At 38.2% G+C, this 24,698-nt stretch overlaps 3 protein-coding genes and 1 pseudogene across 6 annotated transcripts; 3 read left to right on the forward strand and 1 right to left on the reverse strand.

Annotated features, from left to right (window-relative positions):
• The first annotated feature begins 1,681 nt into the window (after positions 1–1,681).
• On the forward strand, positions 1,682–3,565 carry LOC121804901 (esterase OVCA2-like). 2 transcript variants are annotated; one of them, XM_042204604.1, is made up of 6 exons: positions 1,682–1,832; positions 2,340–2,432; positions 2,530–2,628; positions 2,701–2,742; positions 2,821–3,052; positions 3,222–3,565. In XM_042204604.1, exons 1-6 carry the CDS (start codon positions 1,710–1,712, stop codon positions 3,359–3,361), a joined length of 729 nt encoding a protein of 242 aa, XP_042060538.1. In that variant the 5' UTR covers positions 1,682–1,709; the 3' UTR covers positions 3,362–3,565. The 2 variants fall into 2 exon arrangements, with proteins under 2 accessions (XP_042060538.1, XP_042060539.1); XM_042204605.1 differs by having other exon boundaries at positions 2,821–3,120; positions 3,222–3,314.
• A 153-nt stretch (positions 3,566–3,718) lies between these two features.
• LOC121803173 lies at positions 3,719–10,023 on the forward strand (annotated as a pseudogene).
• A 7,207-nt stretch (positions 10,024–17,230) lies between these two features.
• On the forward strand, positions 17,231–20,846 carry LOC121804904. The gene is made up of 2 exons (XM_042204607.1): positions 17,231–17,398; positions 18,286–20,846. Exons 1-2 carry the CDS (start codon positions 17,392–17,394, stop codon positions 20,373–20,375), a joined length of 2,097 nt encoding a protein of 698 aa, XP_042060541.1. The 5' UTR covers positions 17,231–17,391; the 3' UTR covers positions 20,376–20,846.
• Positions 20,847–20,948: 102 nt separating this feature from the next.
• LOC121804905 (proteasome subunit alpha type-3-like) lies at positions 20,949–23,708 on the reverse strand. Of its 3 annotated transcripts, none has more exons than XM_042204608.1 (9): positions 23,527–23,708; positions 23,366–23,449; positions 23,025–23,098; positions 22,231–22,317; positions 22,069–22,149; positions 21,837–21,883; positions 21,441–21,480; positions 21,259–21,349; positions 20,949–21,162 (listed from the first exon to the last, which is right to left on the reverse strand). In XM_042204608.1, exons 1-9 carry the CDS (start codon positions 23,668–23,670, stop codon positions 21,091–21,093), a joined length of 720 nt encoding a protein of 239 aa, XP_042060542.1. In that variant the 5' UTR covers positions 23,671–23,708; the 3' UTR covers positions 20,949–21,090. The 3 variants fall into 3 exon arrangements, with proteins under 3 accessions (XP_042060542.1, XP_042060545.1, XP_042060543.1); XM_042204611.1 differs by having other exon boundaries at positions 21,441–21,506; positions 22,065–22,149; XM_042204609.1 differs by lacking the exon at positions 21,837–21,883 and having other exon boundaries at positions 21,441–21,487; positions 22,065–22,149.
• Positions 23,709–24,698: the final 990 nt, after the last annotated feature.

Here is a 24,698-nt window from a genome sequence, read left to right on the forward strand (position 1 = left end):
AATATAGTAGAATTTATTAAAATAATATACTATATATTATATATAATATAATATATTAAATTAATAGAATATATATATAATTCGGTTATTCGATTTTTTTCTTCGCCCGAACCGAACCGAACCGAACCGAAAAACTGAAATTTTTGTATTTTCAAAACCGAACCGAACCGAAAAACCGAAATAACTGAACCGAATTTCAAAATTTCGGTTTGGTTCGGTTCGGATATTCGGTTTCCGGTTTTTTTGCTCACCCCTAGTCAAAATACAATGATTTATTAAGATAATTATTTTCTCTTTCTTCAAGCATTTTCTCTCAATTTTACTTAATTATTTTTAATTTGTAGGTAAGTATCTACCTTTTTTTAAAATTAATTTCTTCTTCCTCATTATTTTGTCGCCCTTTAAACGTGAATTCCCTATATATGTTATTGATTTGAATGCTCTTAGTGTTGGGGGGGGGGGGGGATGGCCACATTTTCGGGACAACATTTTTGTATTGGGTTGGGAAATTAATTTCAAAACATCTTTGAATTTTTAATTTTTAATTAAAACACTTCATAAATAAGAATCAATTAGCTACTTATAACTAGAGTGAAAACACATTAATTAAAACCCTAATTAAGTCAATGTTTATAGAGTGGGAATTAACATGTGTGCAACTCTGGCCTGTAAAGATTTGCTAAATTCAACATGGGCATCATGTTCAATGAAAATAAGAGTCGCCTGAATTAATTCATCAATCAATAATCTTAAATTGGCCAACAAATGTATTATGTAATATTTTGTCTTGCAATGCAAAGAAAAATAAAGAAGGAAAGGTAGTGCATTTTGAAACTTGAGAAGGAACAGTGTCAGATATTCAATTTCCGACATAAAAATTCCAAACAGAAAAATCCTTTATTCATAGATCTGAAATTGAATTTATTCACACACACATATGCATATACATATACATATACATATACATATTTGATATCTCCCTCACTTGCCGCGGCTGACATGGAGACTGAAAATACTATTTATTTGAATAATTAATATGCAGCAGGTGATGACGGCCATGCAAAAGGATGACTTTACCCTTTCAGTCTCTGAGGGTGTTATGGTCCGAAAAAACACGGTTTGTGATTATATATTTTGTTAGATCCCTGTGGTGAGATTTTTAAATGTTAGAGGCCTCTACTGTTACACCGTGAAAAGTTATGGCCCTTTTGTGCAGTTCACTCTTTTATAAATGGAAATGCCAATATTTATCGTGATCGACTAAAATGAAAAGATTGTAATTTACTCATTAGATTGTGTGGTCCACTTGTTCAAAACTCCAAAATTTGTATTTGTCACAAAAAAAACATGTTTCTCACAAAAAAAATGTATGTCTAGTAATAGTACTCCCTCCGTCCCATGCTACTCGCACTTTTCATTTTAGGCCGTAAATTTATGATTGATTTTTTTATGTAATTAAAAAAGAATTTTAGGTGTAATGAGACATCACTTAATAAAAGAGCTCTTAACTTAAACTAACATATTAATTAAATGCATTAATTCTAACTTAAATTATAAATAGTGTAAGGACTTTGTGACGAGCCGAAAAGCAAACGTGCGAGTAGCACGGGACGGAGGGAGTATTAAACATAGTTACACGTACGGCTTAAATCCTATCCAAGCATTCAACCATCCTAAAGCATTCAACCATCCTCGTCATTTTGTCAAAAATGGAAGCTGCAAACTTTGGAAAGAAGAAAATCTTGTGCTTACATGGATTCAGAACCAGTGGGAGCTTCCTCAAAATGCAAATCAGCAAATGGGATCCCTCAGTTTTTGCTCCTTTTGTCCTGGTCTATATTCTAAACAAGTGATCTCAACTTTTTATAGCAGTGAAATGAAATCTTTGTTTTTAGTTAAACTAGCATGATATATCAACCATTCCTTTACTAGTACTTGCTAATATTGGATCATACATACACTTTGATTTCACGTTGGGATACTAAGATAATGATAATGATTCAATTGGCCAAGTTTTAGCAACTTTCTTCACATTGAATCAAAATATAGTATTGTGATTGTTAGTATGCCTTGAATCTATATGATTTGTCGCTATACTATGTTGTTGTATTGGGCATAGGTCATGTGTGTCTATTTATATAGAAATAGTGCACAAAACTCTGTAACTGCAATTATAATACAATTTGTTCTCGCTTTGGTGAACAACGTAAATCTGTGTCTCTTTATGTTCCTGTTTGTTTCGATTACTCAATTACCCTATTCCATCACAAATAAAAGTTGTATTAATAAAAATCAATCCTACAATACGTTTAAACGAATGATATTTGAATGCTGTGCAGGATTTCCCAGACGGTATTTACCCTGCAGGAGGGAAATCCGAGATTGAGGCCATATTTCCACCCCCTTATTTTGAATGGTTTCAATTCAGTAAGGTCAGCTAAAAAAGTATTTACATTATGCTAGAAAATCAAGATAGTACATTAGCAGGAATTTGTAGTTGATGTTGCTAAATACCGCGTTTATGTTCAGGATTTTACGGGGCAGACGAACTTGGAAGCATGTATAGACTACTTGTGCAACTACATGGAAACAAATGGTCCATTTCATGGCTTTTTAGGCTTCTCTCAGGTTAAAAACAATGTCTTTTTTGCTTAAAATCATTGTTAAATATCTCAAGGCTCATTGCATTGTTTTCCACAGGGGGCTGCATTGTCAGCACTTCTACTTGCATACCAAGCACAGGTGCTTCAATAATTAATGAGCAGATGAAAAAAAATGATCTTTATTTGAAATCTTGATCAAGATTGTGTTTTGATGCAGGGAAAGATATTGAAGAAGCATCCTCCTATAGCCCTGTTTGTATCCATATCCGGGTCGAAATTTAAGGATCCAGCCATATCTGAGGTTGCTTACAAAGAGCTCATCAAGGTTAGATCAGTTCATTTTGTTGGTGAGAGACATTGGCAAAAACTGCCTTCTGAGGAGCTGGCTGCAGCGTTCGAACACCCTTTAATCATACGGCACCCTCAAGGCCACACCGTGCCTCGCCTAGGTACTGCCACTCTCTTCATCTGATCAAGTCAAGATTTCCAACATCCTACATTGTGTGTTGTTATTTAGGTATATATATTTGGCTTTCGCATGAACAATTTGGATCATCAGGACTTTGAGAGTCTTTGTTTGACGATTGTGTTACATAGATATACATTTTTTTCTTGCAGATGAAGAGGCTGTTGAGAAGGTCTCTAGCTGGATTAGGCATGGTGTAGTGTTGCAGAGGAGCATCAATGTCGAAATCAAACACGAAAACAGGAAGAAGGCGAAGAATGGAGAAATGAGTTGGCTGAAGGGAAAACTGTGAGGTGAATAATTAGATAGACCTATAGAAGGAGAATAGTCGATGTTGTTATTCCGGTAGAAAATACGTCGGATTGTTGCCGGAAGCATAAGTTGTCGCTTCATTAGAAATGAATTGTATGTTATTAAGACTATAGTTATTGGTATATAAACAGTAGCACTATTGTATTGTTGTTTCTTGAACTAATTTATAATGTCTGTTTATCAATTTATACCTCCAACAAATTTCAATTTGAAGGGTGCATGCCCACGTGGTAACATTCCTAACCAACCGATCTACCAAACTCCAAAAGTTAGTTGTCTTTGAGAAGCCCTTCTTGTTCTTATAAACACACACACACTGGTCAATCTCTGTGTTGAATATGGAAGCTGTGAAGGTAGCCAAGAAGAGAATCCTTTGTTTGCATGGATTCAGAACCAGTGGGAGCTTCCTCAAAAAACAAATCAGCAAATGGGATCCTTCTATTTTTGCTCTTTTTGACATGGTATATATACTACACTTTCATCAAAACTCAAAGTTTCAATCTTTCCTATGCAACAAATGGTACTGCAAAAACTTTGAGCAAGTCTCTTTGAGCTTGTGAGTCTTCTCTCAACAATGCTAAAATGATATAGGAATTTTGGGGCAGGATTTTCCAGATGGAATTTACCCTGCAGAAGGGAAATCTGAGATTGAGGGCATATTTCCACCACCTTATTTTGAGTGGTTTCAATTCAACAAGGTATGTGTGTATAATCTCAGTGTGCTAGCTAAAATCAAGATCAATATTCTTATTAAACCGCGTCTTTTGTCAGGATTTTACCGAGTACACCAACTTGGAAGCATGTATATAGACTACTTATGCAACTACATTACAACAAATGGTCCATTTCATGGCTTTTTAGGCTTCTCTCAGGTGATAAAAACAGTGTCTTTTTGTTGAAAACGTGTGATAATATGAAAGGCTTTTAGCTTTTCACTTTCAAGTCTTTTGGCCTTTCATGTTTTATGGTTTCCCTTAATTCCAAGACCTTTGAGGTGGCCTCCCCCATCCTATAAATAGATGGGTTTTAGGAGAAGAGAATATAACAAAACAAATCACTCTCTCTTCTCTCTAGCTTAAGCATTCTAGTTCGCATTAGGAGCATTGCATTGCTCGGTTCTCACCTCCAATTCAAGTTCGCCGGAGCCTACGAGTTTGAGGTGCTTCAACTCGATAGGAGGAAAGTCGTTTCATCTTTGGGGACATTACGCCAATCCGTGAGCACTAGCCGGGGCGTATTTCGTCTTGCGGAGAGAGGGTCACCTCGACTCGACTTGAAGAATACTATAGTTTGCATCTCTTTACTTTCGTTGTAATTTATTTGTTACATTTACCTTCCAGTTTTGTATTCTTTATAATAGCAAGGGTTGCCAGTGTAAAGACTACTATATTTCCAACAATCGCAAGATGAAATATTGTACTCTTGTTGAAATCATGTCGACCGAAGCTGGAGGAAACATGAAATTCAAAGCTGGAATAAAGCAACGAACGGTCGCAATGTCGATGCGCTATGGAGTGGTTAATTCCTTGAGATCTATTCTCTTGAGAATGATGTTTATCGTTTGTCATTTGACAAGCAAGACCAATTTAGATTTGGTAGTAGTAATTGGGATGCATGGGTTGATGAATATACCAATGCACATTTGGTTCAATATAATTATGTACTTATTGTTGGAAACAATACTGTACAAATTATTTGAACGTGTTGTTATAAACAACAAAGATTACGAGGTGATCGCAGTGGTCTCCGACGTGGACCATGGTAATAATCCAAATGAATGGTTTGTTGATACGGGTGCCACATGTCATGTGTGCTCCGAGAGAAGCGTTTTTTCTACTTACAAATCTGTTGGAGGTAGAAAAGTACGTATGGGAAACCAAGCCTCTTCCGAGGTGGTTGGTGTGGGTAATATGTTCCTAAAATTAGGATCCGAAAAGGTTCTTACCCTCAAGGATGTGCTGCATGTCCCAGACATCCGAAATAATTTGGTGTTAGGCTCACTTCTAGTAAATCATGGATTTTCACTAGAATTTGAGTGTGAAAAGGTTATATTGACCAAGTATGAAAAGTTCATAGGTGAAGGTCACCTAGTGAATGGGCTTTTTGAGCTGAATGTTAAGGTCATTCACCGTGGAAAATGATTAAGAAATAAGGAAGATGACACATCCTCTTATTTGCTTGAGTGATCTGATTTATGGCATAAAAGATTGGGACATGTAAATCTAAATGCTATAAAAAGATTAGTAAATCTTAATTTACTAAAAGTAGATAAGTTTAACTCACAAGAAAAATGTGAAGTCTGTGTTGAAGCAAAAATGACCAAGCTACCGTTTCGCTCGGTAGAACGGAGCACAAAACCTCTAGAGTTAATCCATACAGACGTATGTGATTTAAAATTTGTGCAAACCAGAAGTGGTAAAAAGTACTTCATCACATTTATAGATGATTGCACAAGGTATTGTTACCTGTACTTATTAAGAAGTAAAGATGAGGCAATTGAAGCGTTTAAAGACTTCAAAAATGAAGCCGAAAATCAACTTAATTGTCGAATTAAGTGTGTTCGAAGTGATAGAGGTGGTGAGTATGTAGCCCCGTTTGCAGAATTATGTCATGCAAGTGGTATAATTCACCAAACAACGGCTTCATATTCTTCCCAGTCAAATGGAGTTGCTGAACGAAAAAAATAGAACACTTAAAGAGATGATGAATGCTCTGTTGATTAATTCTGGTTTATCCCAGAACATGTGGGGGGAGGCTGTGTTAACAGCGGATCATATCCTGAATAAAATTCCACTAAAAAATAGGGATGTGACTCCTTATGAGTTGTGGAAAGGGAAGAAACCTTCATATTCATACCTCAAAGTGTGGGGGTGTTTAGCGAAGGTAGAAGTGCCACCTCCGAAACAAGTTGCAACAGGCCCTAAAACAGCCGATTGCATCTTTATTGGCCATGCACTTAATAGTAGTGCCTATCGTTTCCTAGTCCATAGGTCAGCTGTGCCTAGCGTGGCTGAAGGAACAACGATTGAGTCAAGGAATGTTATATTCTTTGAGAATGTTTACCCTTGCAAGAGGCAAGATGATCGTTCTAGTGAAAGAATGCTGGATGAATCCACTAGTTTTAATCCTCCAAAAAGGACGAGGTCAAGTCCTGAGGATGTTGAACCAAGACGAGGTAAAAGAGTTAAAGTTGCTAAAATATTTGGTCCCGACTTCATAACTTTTATGTTGGATGACGAACCAAAGTCATTGGCGGAAGCTCTGTCTGGCCCAGACGCGGCGTGGTGGCAAGAAGCTATCAACAGTGAAATTGAATCCATCATGAGAAATAACACTTGGGTGTTAGTAGACTTGCCTGAAGGTTATAAGCCTTTAGGGTGCAAGTGGATTCTGAAAAGAAAATATAAGCCCGATGGTACTATAGATAAGTACAAAGCTCGCCTAGTTGTCCAAGGCTTTAAGCAGAAAGAAGGGTATGACTTTTTTGATACCTATTCACATGTTACGAGAATCACTTCCATTCGGGTGCTTCTAGCGATTGCTGCTTTGCACAATCTTGAGATTCACCAAATGGATGTGAAAACTGCATTTCTGAATGGTGATCTGGAAGAAAAATATATATGGAACAACCCGAAGGGTTTGTTGTGCCTGGGCAAGAGCGTAAAGTATGCAAACTGGTAAAGTCATTATATGAGTTGAAGCAAGCACCATTACAGTGCCATTTGAAATTTGACAACGTGATGTTGGCAAATGGATTCACTATCAATGAGTGTGATAAGTGTGTTTACATTAAGAACACAGATAACGGGTTTGTTATTGTGTGTTTGTATGTTGATGATATGTTGATAATGGGCAGCAATAGTGTCATTATTAACGAGACAAAAAACATGTTGAAAGAAATTTTGATATGAAAGATATGGGTCTAGCTGATGTGATTCTCAGAATCAAAATATTGAGGACTAATGAGGGAATTGCCTTAACGCAATCTCATTATGTTGAGAAAATGCTTAAGAAATTCAACTCGTTTGATTGTAAGCCAGCAAAGACTCCTTTGGAGCTCAATGTCCATCTAAGCAAGAATATGAGTGATTCCGTTGCTCAAGAAGAGTATGCAAAGGTCATATGAAGTTTGATGTTTATCACAAACTGTACTCGACCTGATCTTGCTTGTTCTGTAAACAAGTTGAACCGATTTACGAGCAACCCAAGCAAGGAACATTGGAAAGCTCTGTGTAGAGTTTTGAGATACTTGAAGTATACTATTAACTTTGGGTTGCATTACACAAGATATCCCCAAGTACTTGAAGGGTACTGTGATGCAAGTTGGATCTCTGATTCAAAAGACTCACTTTCGACAAGTGGGTATGTGTTCACTGTGGGGGGTGGTGTTGTCTCGTGGAAATCAACGAAACAGACGTGTATTGCTCGTTCCACCATGGAATCCGAGTTTATCGCTTTGGATAAAGCAGGGGAAGAAGCCGAGTGGCTCAGAAATTTCCTAGAATGTATTCCATGTTGGAAGAAGTCAGTGCCCGCAGCATTGATACACTGTGATAGCAAAGCAGCTATAGGTAGAGCACAAAGTGCCTTTTATAATGTTAAGTCTCGACATATTCGTCGGCGACATAATACCGTAAGGCAGTTGATCACAAGTGGTGTTATCACAGTTGACTATGTAAGGTCAGTGGATAACTTAGCGGATCCGTTAACAAAAGGTTTAAACCGTGATCAAATGCATAAATTGCTAAAAGGAATGAGACTGAAAACAACATCTTAAAAGATGAGTATAGTGGTAACCCAACCATACGATTGGAGATCCCATGGGATTGGTTCAATGGGAAAACGAAGCTATACAAATCTAGCTGTAACACTCAGAAGATTTTAATCTTCGCTCATTCTTTAGAAAGCATTGAGTGTTGTAACCTGCACGTGGTAAGAGGTAAGTCTTTTGACTTTTAATGATTCTTGAAATCTCAAGGAGATGCAGTATGGCAGGATACTCATGAAAGAATCATCTATGTAAGTGAGAAGTGGGGCCGCTTCGTGTGTGTGAGTCACTTATGAAATCCAAAGAGGTGTTCCACGGCCGAAACGGACACAAACGTGAGAACTGATGGAGTTGAGACAATATTGTATTGATGCTATTGACTAGGCATACACCAAGGAGAAATAGTTCAAGGCATCGCGTCCACTAGTCCGCCGGTATGTCCGATAGTGTTGACTATGGAAGGTTCAAAACCACAAGTTACCTCTCCAAATACAGTATCGTTTCCTAAGAACTGAGCAAAAGAGTCTACATGCATGCATACACGTCTTGTGTTGGTTTGAGCTTGCAGTGCTCTAACTAATGTGGGGATTGTTGAAAACGTGTGATAATATGAAAGGCTTCTAGCTTTTCACTTTCAAGTCTTTTGGCCTTTCATGTTTTATGGTTTCCCTTAATTCCAAGACCTTTGAGGTCGCCTCCCCCATCCTATAAATAGATGGGTTTTAGGAGAAGAGAATATAACAAAACAAATCACTCTCTCTTCTCTCTAGCTTAAGCATTCTAGTTCGCATTAGGAGCATTGCATTGCTCGGTTCTCGCCTCGAATTCAAGTTTGCCGGAGCCTACGAGTTTGAGGTGCTTCAACTCGATAGGAGGAAAGTCGTTTCATCTTTGGGGACATTACGCCAATCCGTGAGCACTAGCCGGGGCGTATTTCGTCTTGCGGAGAGAGGGTCACCTCGACTCGACTTGAAGAATACTATAGTTTGCATCTCTTTACTTTCGTTGTAATTTATTTGTTACATTTACCTTCCAGTTTTGTGTTCTTTGTAATAGCAAGGGTTGTCAGTGTAAAGGCTACTATATTTCCAACACTTTTTTGCTTAAAATCATCAACAAATTCTCAAGGCTGTTTTTCCATAGGGAGCTTCATTGTCAGCACTTCTACTTGGATATCAAGCACAGGTGCTTCATTATGAAATTGAGAAAAAAAACATAGTACTATATGATCTTTGATTTGATATAGAAAAGTGTGTGTTGATCGATGCAGGGAAAGATATTGAAAGAGCACCCGCGTATAAGTCTGTTTGTATCCATATCCGGGTCGAAATTTAGGGATCCAACCATATGTGAGGTTGCTTACAAAGATGTGATCAAGGTTAGATCAGTTCATTTTGTTGGGGAGAAGGATTGGCTAAAACTTCCTTCTGAGGAGCTGGCTGCAGCGTTCGAGGACCCTTTGATCATACGACATCCTCAAGGCCACACCTTGCCTAGGCTAGGTACCACGTGCCTTCTCTTAATTGCATCTAGTGTTGGTTTAGGATGATATTGGTTTCAAAGTGTTGGATCCAAATTTGAATCAACTTATTTTGTTGCAGATGAAGAGGGTGTTGAGAAGATTTGCAGGTGGATTAGGCATGATGTTGTGTTGGAGAATGGAGAAGTGAAGGAGAGTGAGGTTAAAGAAGCAGTTCCAATGGAGAAAAGAGAAGAAATTGAAGCTTAGAGTTGATCAAGAATGCTCTTTTTAGTTCACTTTTATGTTTAGAGGTCCTATGGTTTAGCTATCTACTTTTTCTTCATTTAAATAAAAGAGGTTTCGTTAGGCAAATATGAATAATGTAAAATTGATTTTATATATATGCACTATGTACGACCAACATCATTCTAAATTTTATCCATATTCAAAATAATTATATTCATATAATTTGGGAGTATTTGTTTACTGAATTCCTGGCCTCAATAATGTACATACGTACTCCACTATGTTGGAAGATCCCGTGATAGAAGGAGAAGATCTCGTAGCCGATTTCCTGTAATCATAATTAATATGAAAAGATTAGAAATTGATTTTTACCTTAAATAGGAGATTAGGGTTAGGGGAATGACTTACCTTAATTGTATATTTGGAGGTCTATAAAGAGGCATGCAAAATCAGTGTGATGAATAAGAAGAACGAATATGAATTCCCCAAAATCCTTTTTCTACATGGCATCAGAGCATGCTTTAAATTAGGGCTCAGAATTATCTTCATCATTGCCCACACCAATCTCGGCCAAAATCAACCAAAAAAAACCAAGTGAGCAAACAAATTCACATCAAATATCCAACATGTCAGACGATGAGAAACCATCGACAGAATCACCGAGCAGTAAGATACGAGCAAGCAAGAATGTAATTGTTGCATTCAAGCTTAATGGAGGAAATTACCCACTGTGGTCTCGACTAATGAAAGTCGCGATAGAGAGTAGGGGAGGCTACTCGCACATAACCGGAAAACCAGCCCCACTATTGCCGGGGAGCAAGGGGTATGATGACTGGGAGGAGACGGATTTAATCGTCTTCTCATGGATCGTGGACAACATCGAGCATGACATTATAGCAGATTTCGCTCATCACCAATCGGCAAAGGCAATATGGGACAGCCTAGCCACCACATACGAGAGTGAGGCTGATCTCTATCTCGTATACGACCTGGAGGACAAAGCAAACATAATCAAACAAGGCAACATGGATCTGAAGACGTACTACTGCAAAATCCACAGAATGTGGATCAATATCGACCGGTGTCAGAAACAACCGGTTGATTGTTGCGAAAAAGGAGTGAACCAATTCAGACTCTACACTAACACCAAACGATTGCTTCGATTCTTGGCAGGGTTGAACGAAGAACACGAAGGTGTTCGACGAGATATTCTCAAAGAGGTAACACCGCCCCCACTGGAGACCGCCTACGGGTGGATTAAAAAGGAGGCCGCCCGATGGCGATTAGGGCCACCGGAATCCTCAAACACCCACAGCCACGGAGGGGAATCGCAAGGAATCGGCTAGGGACTGGCGGTTCAGGGACAGCGACAGGGCAACCGGAATGGACCCTGGCGCCAACCCACCACCGCTCACCGCCCGGGAAGCAAACCGATCGACAAATCGAAACTCTGGTGTTCTCACTGCGGACAGCAAAAGCACACCCGAGAAACGCGTTTTCAACTGCACGGTTATCCCGAATGGTGGGAGGAAAGGAAAACGGCGAGGGCCAAGATGGTGATAGGAGTAGTCACCGATAATGAGGCGACGAAAACCGTGCTTGGCAACAATCGGGATATGGTAACCGGACGGGGAAAACAGAAAGAGGAACCGGAAGCTTCCGGTGGAGGTGGGAACGGCGGTGCGGTGATCGGCGCAGGGAATTTCGCTGGTAAAACTGGGGAACGAAATGGGGGAGGCGGCGCATACTCAAATGACGGAGGTAAAGGGTTAGGGGGAGATAACCCTAACCCTAGTTTTTCTTATGCACCCCTCAGTTTTTTAAAATCACAGAACCCACCCCCGAAGTTTATAAAATTCAACCACAGACGCTACTTATTGCATAAAGACCCCCGACCTGTTGATAAATCATGCTATGACCCCCGACTTATTAATTATTGTGATAAACCCCCTGATTATTTGACAAATGTGCAATTTAGTGCAATTTCCTTGAAAAATTGATTTGAGCCCTTGGACCATATTTCTGCTCCATTTACCGTAAAAAGGGGATAATGGGGGTGATAAAAATGGATGGATATTTGATTGTGGAGCTACCGACACCATGACCCCTAATAAAAGTGATTTTGTTAGTTTTAGTGATATTACTATGACTTATATACAGACTACTAGTGGTGAATTGATTACCGTGGTCGGGGCAGGCACTATTGAAATATCCCCAACCTTGAGACTGTCGAACTGTCTTTATGTTCCGACTTTGTCCCAAAGATTGATGTCTATAAGCCATGTAACAAAAGAGTTGAACTGTACCTTACTGATGCATCCCGACTTCTGTATTTTGCAGGATATTCGGACGAGGAAGATACTTGGGCGTGGCACTGAGAACCAAGGACTCTACTACGTGGATGAGATACCTCAACAAGGCAGTACGATGCTAGCTCACGGGTCCACGAAACGGGAGATTTGGCACCAACGACTAGGACACCCTTCACCTGGTTATTTTATTTTACTTTATCCTAAACTCTCTATTCCAAAAGACTTTTCTTGTGAGACTTGGGTTTTGGCCAAGAGCCACAGACAATCATTTAAATCTACAAATACTCGTATGAAATCTGTTTTTTCCCTTGTTCATGTTGATGTGTGGGGTCCTGCACCTGTTGTTGGGGGGAATTGGTTGAGATATTTTGTGATTTTTGTAGATGATTGCACTAGGATGACATGGATATATTTTTTGAAACACAAGTCTGAAGTGATTGACAAATTTATCCTTTTCTTTAACCTTATCCAAACCCAATTCCAGACCACGATAAAGATCATTCGATCCGACAATGGGAGGGAATTTGTGAACAAAAAAATGACAGAATTGTTTACCCGGAAAGGTCTGATCCATCAAACATCCTGCTCTTACGCACCAGAATAAAATGGGGTGGCAGAGAGAAAAAACAGAATCATCCTCGAAATTACCCGAGCCTTGATGTTAGAATCTAAAGTCCCTACTCACTTCTGGCCCGAAGCGGTTGCCACCTCAATCTACCTCATAAACCGGCTCCCTACTAAAATCCTAAACAAAAAACCCCCTGTCGATACCCTCTCCAAACTCGCCAAAATACCCGAACACCTTAACCTTCAGCCTAAAGTTTTTGGATGTACCGTTTAGGTTCATATCCCGAAACATGAAAGAACCAAACTGTCACCTTGTGCCACCAAATGTGTGTTTGTGGGATACGAGATTAACCAAAAAGGGTATAGATGTTATGACCCAACCGCGCTCGAGTAACTGTCCTCAACCGATATCCCAAGCAACTGATGTAACCCCCGATCCACCAGAAGAGAATACTACTACTACTGACCCTGCTGTTACAGAAATTATAGATGAGAGCACGGCTCTAGATGGGAACACAGGTCGCTATATACTCTCGCCACGAAGTACTCGTGGAATCCCTCCAAAAAGGTTCTCTCCAGAAAAAACAGGAAGACAGAGTCGGTATGCGGTAGCAAACTTTGTTAAAGGAAACTTAGCCAAAATGACTAGGGCATTTGAAGCTGCCCTTTATGAAGAAGAAGAGATCCCCTATACAACAGAAGAGGCGTGGGAAATTAAACATTGGAGAGATGCTATGTTTGTAGAGATGGATGCTCTGTTAAAGAACAAGACTTGGGAAGTTAGTAAGCTACCCGAAGGAGCAACTACAGTGGGATGCAGATGGGTATTTACAATCAAAAGAAGGCCTGATGGATCCATTGATCGATATAAGGCGAGACTGGTTGCAAAGGGGTACACGCAAACTTATGGAGTTGACTATGCTGAGACTTTTTCCCCTATAGCCAAGATTAATACAGTGAGTGTTATTTTAAGTAGCGGCTAACCGAGACTGGCCCCTACATTAGTTTGACGTGACCAATGCTTTCCTACATGGAAAACTGACTAAACCTGTTTATATGGTTCCCCCGCCTGGATTCACGGGAGATTTTCAAGATGGAGACGTCTGCAAGCTCAAAAAGACACTATATGGCCTTAAGCAATCTCCTAGAGCATGGTTCGGGAGATTTACTGAAGTAATGAAGAAGTATGATTACCGTCAAAGCAACTAAGATCACACCTTGTTTCTCAAAAAAAGAAATGGTAAGACCACTTGTCTCATTATTTATGTTGATGATATGATTATCACTGGTGACGGTGAAGAGGAAATTGATCAATTGAGGAAGAATCTGTCTAAAGAGTTTGAGATGAAGGATCTTGGCCTCCTAAAGTACTTCCTGGGAATTGAAGTGCTTCCGTCAAAGCAGGGAATCTTTATCAATCAAAGGAAGTATATACTCGATATTCTAGCAGAAACAGGGATGATAGACTGCAAGCCAGCAGACACCCCAATGGTCCAGAATCATGGACTGCATATTCGGGAGGGAGCCAAACTCGCGGATCGAGGAAGGTACCAACGGTTGGTCGGGAAACTCATCTACCTATCTCACACTAGGCCAGATCTCGCTTACACCGTTGGGGTAGTGTGTCAGTTCATGCATGCACCGCAAGAAGAACATTGGGAGACAGTGTTGAGAATAGTACGATACTTGAAGGGTACACCGGGACATGGAGTGCTGTTTAAGAAGCATGGGCACTTAGAAATACATGGTTATACTGATGCAGATTGGGCAGGAAATCCGAATGACAGGAAGTCAATAGCAGGGTACTTTACCCTTGTAGGAGGAAATTTGGTGACATGGAGGAGTAAGAAACAGAAGGTAGTTGCGCTATCAAGTGCCGAAGCAGAATTTCGAGGGATCAAGAGTGGATTGACGGAAGTATTGTGGCTTAGAAAACTCATGACAGAACTTGACCTTAAGAGTCCACCCAGCCGTGTCGATTGTTATGTGATAATAAGGCGGCTATTAGTATCTCCGAGAATCCAGTTCAGCATGATCGAACCAAACATGTGGAGGTAGACCGACACTTCATAAAAGATACAATTGATGCAAAAATAGTTGAGTTGCCCTACGTCAAGTCAGAAGATCAACTGGCGGACATCTTGACAAAGACAGTAAGCTCTTACTCATTTCGAGATGTATTGGACAAGTTAAGTATTGGTGATCTCATTACTTAACTTGAGGGGGAGTGTTGGAAGATCCCGTGATAGAAGGAGAAGATCTCGTAGCCGATTTCCTGTAATCACAATTAATATGAAAAGATTAGAAATTGATTTTTACCTTGTGTAGGAGATTAGGGTTAGGGGAATGACTTACCTTAATTGTATATTTGGAGGCCTATATAAAGAGGCATGTAAAATTAGTGTCATGTAAAATCAGTGTGATGAATAAGAATAAAGAATATGAATTCCCCAAAATCCTTTTTCTACACACTAAACTATACTCTAGTATTTGTTATTATTTCGAACTAAAAGTCAATACAATGACACAATTTTTACAATAAGTGAAAGAAATTTTTTTTTACTCTTACAAGTTAAAAACTTGAACCACAGACAAAAATGGGACTTTGTATGAACTCTATATATGGAGTACTTTTTTATATTTCTAAATTAAATCAAAAGTGATTCGTGATCGATTATTTTGTATGGACCACGACAGGATCGGTCCAATATCATTATAGTATATTATGAATAGTCAAAATTTACATTATGAAAGAATAGCACATCCAGTAGTGTGAGTTCAAAAGGAATGGTAATTATTGAAGACATAGAAGTATAGAACAAATCAAAGTGTAACATTTAAGACACCATCATTATATATGCACGAAAATCAATTTCTTTTCATAATAATCTCGAGTTAAATATTCTTATTTATTGTATCAATACTCTTCTTCGCAATGTTCCTCAAAGTATAGAACAATTAATTAATTAATTAATTACTTCTGCACAATAAAATATTACTACAAAAAAATGTAACACAATTTTATCATTAACTTATTGTATCAATACACCTTCGCAATAATGCTCCTCAAAGTATAGAACAACTAATTAATTAATCACTTCTACACAATAAAATATTACTAAAAAAATGTAACACAACATTATATTGTTCTATAAAAATAGGAACACTTTCCTTTATCTGTTCCATAAAAATAGTCCATTTCTATTTATGGAAAGTTATTTTCAACTCAATACTCATATATACATCAATTTATTTAGAATTTATACTATTAAAACACAACATTAAACACTAATAATAATATGTGTCCTAATATGCACTAACACTATTTAACTGTCATTCTCATAATCTCTCGTGTCGTTTCAAATGTCTCTATTTTTATGGAACGAGGGAGTAGTAAATAATATTCCACCATCTCTGAAAAATATGAACATTAGTTTGACACGGACTTTAATGTATAATTGGTAAAATAAGAGAGAGTGTGATAAATGATAGTGTAAATAGTGTTAGTAATGAAGATTTGATTCTACATCATTAGCAGTCTAGTGTAAATGTGTAATGGTTTGAGTTATAAATAAAATAATATATATGAATAATGCATTGTTTAACTATTCTAAAATTAGAAAAATTATTTTTTAATAATAAACTAATATAGTAAGAAAATAGGTTTTATTTTTCAGGGAGAAAGGGGTAGAAAAATAGGAGAAGTACAAGAGTCAACAAAATGTACGAATAGAAAATTATTCATTGTTTATTTGAATATTACGTCATTCACAACGCTGTCACTAAACAGTCCGTTAAATTACTATTTGCGGGCCCCACTATACCTTTTTACTCCATACCTTAACTAAGGGACGGAAGCTGCAACCATCCGTCCCTTAAATTACTATTCATTCAATTTCATTTTTTATTTTTATTTCCAACCAAATTCAATTAAAAAAACACACTTCATTAAAAATAAAATAAAATTACAACTTAAAATTCTAAAATTTTAAAAACCTCATTAATAAAATCCTAAAAAAATTAAAAATACATAATTTAAATAAAAAATATATTTTTTATGGTGGATTAATTTGTGAGAATGATTTGATATTTATAGAAGTGATTGGAGGCTTAAAAAAATTTAAAAATTAAAATATTTGCAAAAAAACGCCTATAAACGGCTAGTATATTTTTTGAGATTTTTTTAAAATTTTTGAATTTTTCCTAAATTTTTTAAAAAAACAAAAAAAAAACATTTTTCCGGATAAAAACGACGCCCACTCACGGGCCGGCGAGTGGGCATCACGGACGAACCGGAGCTCGCCACGTCGCCAACTCGAGTGGCGAGACGTCTCGCGAGCTGTCCCTCCGGGACGAGCGTTTCTCCGTGACGGGATAGAGACGGAAGGCTGTAACGCCATCCCTTAACCGTTCCATCACTCCGGAACGAGATAAGTGACGGCTAAGGGATGCTTCACGGAAGGCCTTAATAGAATCCATAAGCAGATGCGATAAAATATTATGCACTTCACTTCTGTAAACGGAAGGCATCTTTTTGTGAAGCATTGTTTAGAGAGAGAGAGATAAGCGCGCGGTTGTTGTATGACTGCTGCTTACTGATGTCAACGATCTAGACCCCAAATTCACTCACTCTTTATCGGTTTCTCGTCTCTGCTATGGAAGGTAAGCAACAATTTCGATTCGTTTCTGTCTGAGCCCTAATTCTGTGTTTTTCCTTTCACTTTCCAATTTTTACTTCGGATGCTTTTCAGTTTAGGTTTATTTTCCGTTTTGGGGGATCGTGTGTGCTGAGTTCCTCGATTATTTAAGTAGTTTGTTTGTGTAGTTTTCGATTCGATGATCCAAGTCAGCATTGATGTTTTTTTTCATTTATGATCTATGCGTCATTTCAATGTATGCTGTTTAGGTACTAACGGCGTTCTAGTTTAGAAATTTTGGATTTTCTCAAAATTTTATTTGCATTTTTCTTCGTGGTGCTGTCATTCTGGCTAAATCACAGGCGAAATTTGTGTTAAATTAATGTGCGTTTCCATAGTTGATGAGTTAATATGCCTTAGAAGAGCTCTAAAGGCAGCATAGCTTTTCTTGTGAATATTGATTATAAATGTATTAGTATCAGGTCATGTTGCTGCCGGCCCCTCATTTTTTGTAGCTGAGTTATAACATAGTTCTCGAAATAACCTTTTTGGAACACTACCGGGTACTTATATGTTATTGCTGTGTGCATGTGCAATGAAAACCAAAATGTAGTTAATCTGCTCTGCTTGGGTCCTCTGAAACATTGAAACACATGCTTGTCCCTAGACCATTAAACCTATCCTAACTGGAGCTGGTCGCAGTAAAGGCAGTTCATTTGCTGTTAAATAAGTAGTCGCTGAATAGAATAGTCATCTACTAGTTTGTAGAATGAAAAAGCTTAGAGCTTGTGAGTTATAGTTTATACTTGCACATGGGTTTTGTAGTCTCTTACAGTCTTACTTATTTCAAATATAAGTTGATCGGTTCGTAATGTCCCAAAGTGCGTTGTACGAATGATATATTTCTACCAGGTATATCACCAGATCAGGAATCAGCAGATTCAGCAACCAAAAAGTCCAGTATCTCCTCAGGTGGTAGGGCTCAGGATAGAAAGGAGTTTCTTTGTAGATTTGTGGACAGTGAAGTCCTGAAGGAAAATCTTGAGGAGTGGCTTGAGGATATAGTTGAAGATAATCTGAGGTCTGCCTTTGATCTTCCTTTCGAGTTAATAGATCTTCAGAAGTTCGATTATGCCCTAGAAGGTGTTCCCTTTCAACAGCTAATTCGGATGCCTAGTGCTATTTATGCTTCAACATCCAGTGACGTGGAGGCGACAGCTTATCTTGCTCTTGAGGATTTTTTGCATGCAAGTGTGAATGGCATGTGGGAAGCTTTCTGGGGGCCTGAAGATAATATGATGCCTTTCTATGTTTCCTCTCTATATGAAGGAAACTTGAAATTTTACCAAGCTGAGCAGGCCATAGCAAAAGGTAAAGTTGGAGGCCTTTGTGCATCGGCTATAATGCTAAGGAACCCAAGACATCCACAAGGGAAGTGGGATGATATCATTCAGTTGGCATTGCTGAGACCTGATATTGGAAATCATGCTTCAGCAGAGGAGAACTCTAATCCTCCTGTCTCTACTATTTGTGAAGCTTTATTCCTTGCTTTCCGTGTGCTGCTTGCCAGAAGCATCAGCAGATCTAATATCCCTCTGAGTTTGAATTCTGTGTTCGTACTTCTAGTTGACTCTAATTGTGGTGGCGTCGTTAAAGTTGAAGGTGATTTGAGTAAGCTGGACTGTGATCTGAATAATGTCTACGAATCTGCTGCCGCATGGATAAAAAACCATTCAAAAATTGCAATCTCGCCTGTTGATAGGATCTGGAACAAGCTTGGAAATGCTAACTGGGGTGATATTGGGGCTTTACAGGTGCTTTATGCTACATTTCAATCTATAACACAATATGCTGGAATGCCTAAGAACACTATAGAAGATTTAGCTGCTGACCACAGTTCCCGTCTTCAAGCCAGGAGGATTGAAAGGCAGTTGGAGAATACAAGGGTGAATGGTAATGGTTTATTTCGCTTCCAACATCGCAATGCTTCGCCCGAGATTGTAGAGGTACAAGAGGAATCTGTTAAAGTGGATTCTGCAAAGACACTGAAGCTTGAAGTAGGATCTGTATTGATGGTGGAGGATTCAAACTGGCAGAATGGTTATCAGATAAATGAGGTTCTGAATGATGGGGAGATTCAATATTACATTGCATCTCCCATTCAAGATTCAGGAAAGGCTTACTTTCTGTATGTTGGTTCGCATCCATCACAATTGGAACCAGCTTGGGAAGATATGAAGCTATGGTATCAAGTACAGAGGCAAACTAAAGTACTCGGTATTATGAAACAAAAAGGATTTTCCAGTAAGTATCTTCCCGAAGTGATTGCATCGGGCCGGGTGATTCATCCTGGCCAGTGTCGGAAAACAAACACAGGTGGAAATTGTGATCAGCCCTGGTGTGGGACTCCTATTCTAGTGACCAGTCCAGTTGGTAGGACTGTATCTGAAATGGTGAGAGCTGGCCAGTTCGGTACTGTCGAGGCTATCAGGTGCTGCCATGATTGTTTATCTGCTCTCTCAACCTCTGCCTCGTCTGGGATTCGGCATGGGGATATCAGGCCAGAAAACATTATCTGCGTAAATCCTGGTCTCAGGCAGCCTTATTTCGTCCTTATCGGTTGGGGGCATGCCATTTTGGAAGAAAGGGATCGTCCGGCATTAAATCTTCATTTCTCTTCTACTTCTGCTCTTCAAGAAGGGAAGTTGTTCTCTGCTTCTGATGCTGAAAGCCTAGTATATATGCTCTACTTCTGCTCTGGTGGAGATTTACCTGTTCTGGATTCAGTCGAAGGAGCACTACAATGGAGGGAAACAGCTTGGTCAAGGAGGCTGATTCAGCAGAAGCTGGGTGACATCTCTGCTGTCCTGAAAGCATTTGCAGATTATGTTGACAGTCTATGTGGTACACCATACTCCGTTGACTATGAAATCTGGTTAAGAAGATTGAAAAGACAGATTAACGAAGGTGACAGTGGAAAGGAAGTTGAAACATCGAGCTAGGATCAAGCCATTTTGTTAGTCGAGAGCTATATCCCATTTTATCTGTCCCCAGGCGACTTTTGTGTGACCATGATGTACTCTGAAGATGGACCGTGCCCCTTGTAATTTTTGGGGTCGTTTATCTGTGGTGAAAACACAGGGTCGAGTGGAGTTTCTGCCTCTTGGTTTGGTGATGGGGCTCTTCTTGTGTACAGCAAACCAACACAAGCTGAGGCGGCCTAGATCTCTTGAGAACTGAGGCAAGAACAGGTTATCCTTGATGAGATTTAAAAAAAAAAGGATTCATTTCTGATTCCTGTTAACAATCATCGTTTCATCTGCTTTTGTTATATAATGTGTTATTCTGTCATTAATTCTTGTAAAGAAATGAGCTGTTCTTCCTATTGATTGGAACACGATTAGTCAAATCTTGTGCATTAGTTTCAAGAATAGCTAGATTGTTTTTTATTCTACACAATATTGGTATCTGAATCCGAGTTTAACTTTTGAACTGCTCATAGGGGACTCTCATGTTAAAAGTATTTGACAGATTTGAATCCAACATTTGATCCATCAAATGTCTCACGCAAGAAAAACAAGTGCAAGCGTCTCGTATTACCAATTCACCGTAAATGAAGTCTATTAAAACGAACACAAGGTTTAATACAACGTAACCGGTGGGAATCAGGAAAACAGAAGAGAAAGGGCGTTAAGGATCTCAGCAAAACCCAAGAGCTTAATCTGCATCCATTTCTTCAAGAGCAGCTTTAGCTGCTGCCTTGGCTTCCTCTAGTAGATTTTCTGGAACCTGGTCGGTATACGAAATATAAACATTACGTGGTGAGCTCAGGAAAAGTTGCACCTAGAAGGCAAGAGGACAGAGAAATTAGCTACGGATAATTACCTTTTCATGCTGGCAGTTTGACTCATCACAGACCCAGCTCAGTTCGAGTTCAAAGGCCTTGTCCTTGGCCTCATCATGAACCCCATAGATGCTGCTCATGGAAAAGCCAGGAGAAAGAAAATGAAATAATGACACCGCCAACACATGCGCATAACTTGCATATAAATCTAAAACTGACTCACATCTTGGCCACCTCAATGACACCTTGTCGGCATGTCATCTCTGAAAGCTTTAATTTTTCGATGTCACAGACAATTTAAAAAATGTTTCAGCATCAGCAGGTCAGGATTAGCATTAGATAGAAAGAAAAATGCATGACAAATATGAAGTTCTTCATAAGTTGAAAAAGCTCTTCGCCACAATAGAAAATTGATATGAAATCAATAACATAAACTAAGGAGGCTGAATGGCCTCGGGAATCAAACCGATAGCACCCTAATGCAACATAACGAGAAAGAGAAAGTATTGAGTACAGTATTGAAGAGATGGGAGGCTCTGAGTAGGTTTTATTTCCTTCCTTTTGGATCTCATTTATCCATGATTTACAAAAATTGGTGAACCTCAAACCAGATACTTACGTTTTAGCAGCCTGTCTTCCTTTTCCAATGGCTGCACCGAAGTATCTCTATAGGAGTAAATATATGGATCACAGAGGGTCATGTAAAAGAATAAAGCTTAAATTTTTATATAAGTACAATGAAATTTAAGTGTCAGAACACTACATATAATTCAAACTATACTATGACTGAACACAAATTTTAGATGCTATAACCATCATTTGCGAGCTACAAGAGATAAAAACTAACATACGATATTCCAGAAGGTTCGATCATGTACAACTGTGGCCCATCCCTATCATAACCTCCCACAATCACTCCACAACCAAAAGGCCTGCAAAATTTAATGTAAGATTTAAATTGGAAAATCGGGCAAGAATATGAAGTTGATAAATAGAACAGATGCGGTATCAACCTGAGCCACCAATAAAGTGTGCACAAATGCACGTAACTAGCCACTCGTTCAGCAAGTTCTTTAACAGGAATTGCTTCACCATAAACCCTGGAAATTAAAGATACGGCAATATGTGAAGATATATGCCAAGCAATATTCAACAGAATACTAATTCTTGTAAGCAATTACAAGTTTAGTCATAGAGAGGTAAACAAAAATTTATGAAGCTAAGCTTCTTTCTGAACCTGCCATCATGCATCAAACAGAGAAAAATTGAGTAGATAAAATGCAGGCAAAAAATTTTAGTGATTCATCTGAGGTACAAGATTTTGTTGGTGATATGCCATGCACAAGTTAAAATTTTCCAGCCTGAATTTGGTCCCACTTATTCTCATTTATTTTAAGCTCATAAACTGCAGTTTCTATTCATACTATATTACCTCATTAAGATATCCAGCCTAATGAATGCTATATCCCCGCCCCTCAATAGAGGAAAATGAGCTGACTTAACTAACCAGGGATCACCCCTTAGTATGATAGTATCCCAGTTCACTCCTGTTCCGAACCTTAAACTCTGAGCTCATGCTCTAGAAATTCACATCTCTATGAGATCAAAAAAGGTGCACCCATACATCATTATTTATCAGATTTCAGTTTCACCTGACTCAGGTGCTCAACAGAAACTAAAGGTACTTCACATTTATTTAGGAGAAAATTATAGGACAACAATTCAATCTAGAGCTTGCATATAAAGTTAAAAATAAGAGTATCACTTATCATCAGAATTATTTCCAAGTAGGAGTATGCTTACAAACCTCTCATAGTTAGTTGCTTCAGACTTTGCTCGTGTAACAATCTGCCTGCCATCAGCAGCTAATCCGGCAACAGCCTGACAAATGGTCAAACAACATTAGCACAGGCAATAAAACCTGAAGGCCAGAAGCCTAAAATAGCTCAGGAAGCAGTTCGAATAACAAATACCTCAAGAAAACTCTAGAAAAACTTAACAGCTGGTAAAAATCCTACTGATTTTCTTTAGCTTTAGTATTAATTACAGCTTGAGCGCATAATAGATCAATTTCCTATAAATTTACAACTATTAATTATATTTTTACATATACATATGGAGAGGGAGAATTAAGGAAAAATAGGGTACCATGCCGGAGTGACGATGAACGGAGTGGATTCTTCGATTGGAGCCTGGCAGCAGCATCTTGGAAGCAATCAGCTTCTCAACTCCCTTGAAAAACATCCGAGAAATGTGAAAACCTAGCAATCTAGAACTCTAGAAAATGATTAGTCGAAAACTTGGTTTACCATGACGATACCGTCTTTGCATTTGATGGCAACGACGGTGCCGCTGTTGTCGACGGCTTTGGCGGCATATTCGATCTGGAAAACGCGGCCGTCCGGTGAGAATGTCGTCACCGATAGATCGTAGCCTGTGCCTATGCTGCTCATCTTTCCCCTCTACTGATGTGCCCTTTTTTTAAATTTTCTTTTTTGTTTATATAATTAAAGAAACAAATATTTATAGGTTTCTTGGTGGGTAATTACACAATTCATGCAAAATGTTTTATTTTTATTTCAATTTAGTACAAAGAGTATTAAGTTTACATATTTCATACAAAAAGTTATATTAGTATTTTAAATTAATACATTCCGGTAAATATTTTAAACACAGTTAGTTAGTTTATGATCTGTCCAACTTATCATCATAATAAAAAAATAATTAGAGATTTAATATAATTAATCACTCTAAAAAATAACAGTCAATATCAATTCTTCTAGCAATTGATCGTGGTTTACAAAAATTATGTCTCTCAATATACTCTGTTTTTTTATTGTATTCTTTATGGAGCACAATGTAAAATAAGTCCATGTTTCATCTTTACAAAATAACTAATTTGAGCTTCAACCAGTCAATAAGTCAATATTTAACTTTTACAAAAAAAGATTTAATATCTTTTCAGTTGTATTCTCCATTGTCATATGAGAAAGCTTCAACAATAAAATGCAATTCGCTAATTTGATGGTAAAGAGTGGTGATTTTTTTTCTATGTGTTTTTTCATTTTTGCGGGTAATAAAAATAACTGTGTTTGAAATAATTAATCGAAAATTTTAATTTAAAATTTGTACAAATTTGAAACATTGATGAAACTTTTTGTATGTATGATGTAATTGGAAGTAACGGTGTTAGTAGGGACTTAACAGAATGTATTATTTTGGAACACTAAGTAAACTTTTTGTATGAAATATGTAAACTTAATACTTTTTGTACTAAATTGAAACAAAGGTAAAACATTTTGTATGAAATATGTAATTACCTCTTTTTTGTTGACAAGACTCTACAACGATGAAGCAGGGCGAATTTGAAGAAAAAGAAAAATGTTTAATTTCGGAAAAGCCCCTTCCCTAAAGTCTTTCCCTCATTCATACCCTTCTCCCTTCTCAATACTTCATACATTTAAAAAAAATGTGTATTTGA

Source organism: Salvia splendens, chromosome 5, assembly GCF_004379255.2.
Source record: "Salvia splendens isolate huo1 chromosome 5, SspV2, whole genome shotgun sequence".
Lineage (NCBI taxonomy): Eukaryota > Viridiplantae > Streptophyta > Magnoliopsida > Lamiales > Lamiaceae > Salvia > Salvia splendens.

What these genes read in the sequence shown, in the direction of transcription:
- LOC121804901 (XM_042204604.1), top strand. Translation starts at nt 1,710, where the DNA reads ATGGAAGCTGCAAACTTTGGAAAGAAGAAAATCTTGTGCTTACATGGA. An exon ending in TTTTTGCTCCTTTTGTCCTG is followed by an intron (nt 1,833 to 2,339) that starts GTCTATATTCTA and finishes AATGCTGTGCAG; the next exon opens with GATTTCCCAGACGGTATTTA. An exon ending in CCACACCGTGCCTCGCCTAG is followed by an intron (nt 3,053 to 3,221) that starts GTACTGCCACTC and finishes TTTTTCTTGCAG; the next exon opens with ATGAAGAGGCTGTTGAGAAG.
- LOC121804905 (XM_042204611.1), bottom strand. Translation starts at nt 23,670, where the DNA reads ATGAGCAGCATAGGCACAGGCTACGATCTATCGGTGACGACATTCTCA. An exon ending in GAAGCAACTAACTATGAGAG is followed by an intron (nt 22,318 to 23,024) that starts GTTTGTAAGCAT and finishes TTTAATTTCCAG; the next exon opens with GGTTTATGGTGAAGCAATTC. An exon ending in GGAAGACAGGCTGCTAAAAC is followed by an intron (nt 21,507 to 21,836) that starts GTAAGTATCTGG and finishes TTAAATTGTCTG; the next exon opens with TGACATCGAAAAATTAAAGC.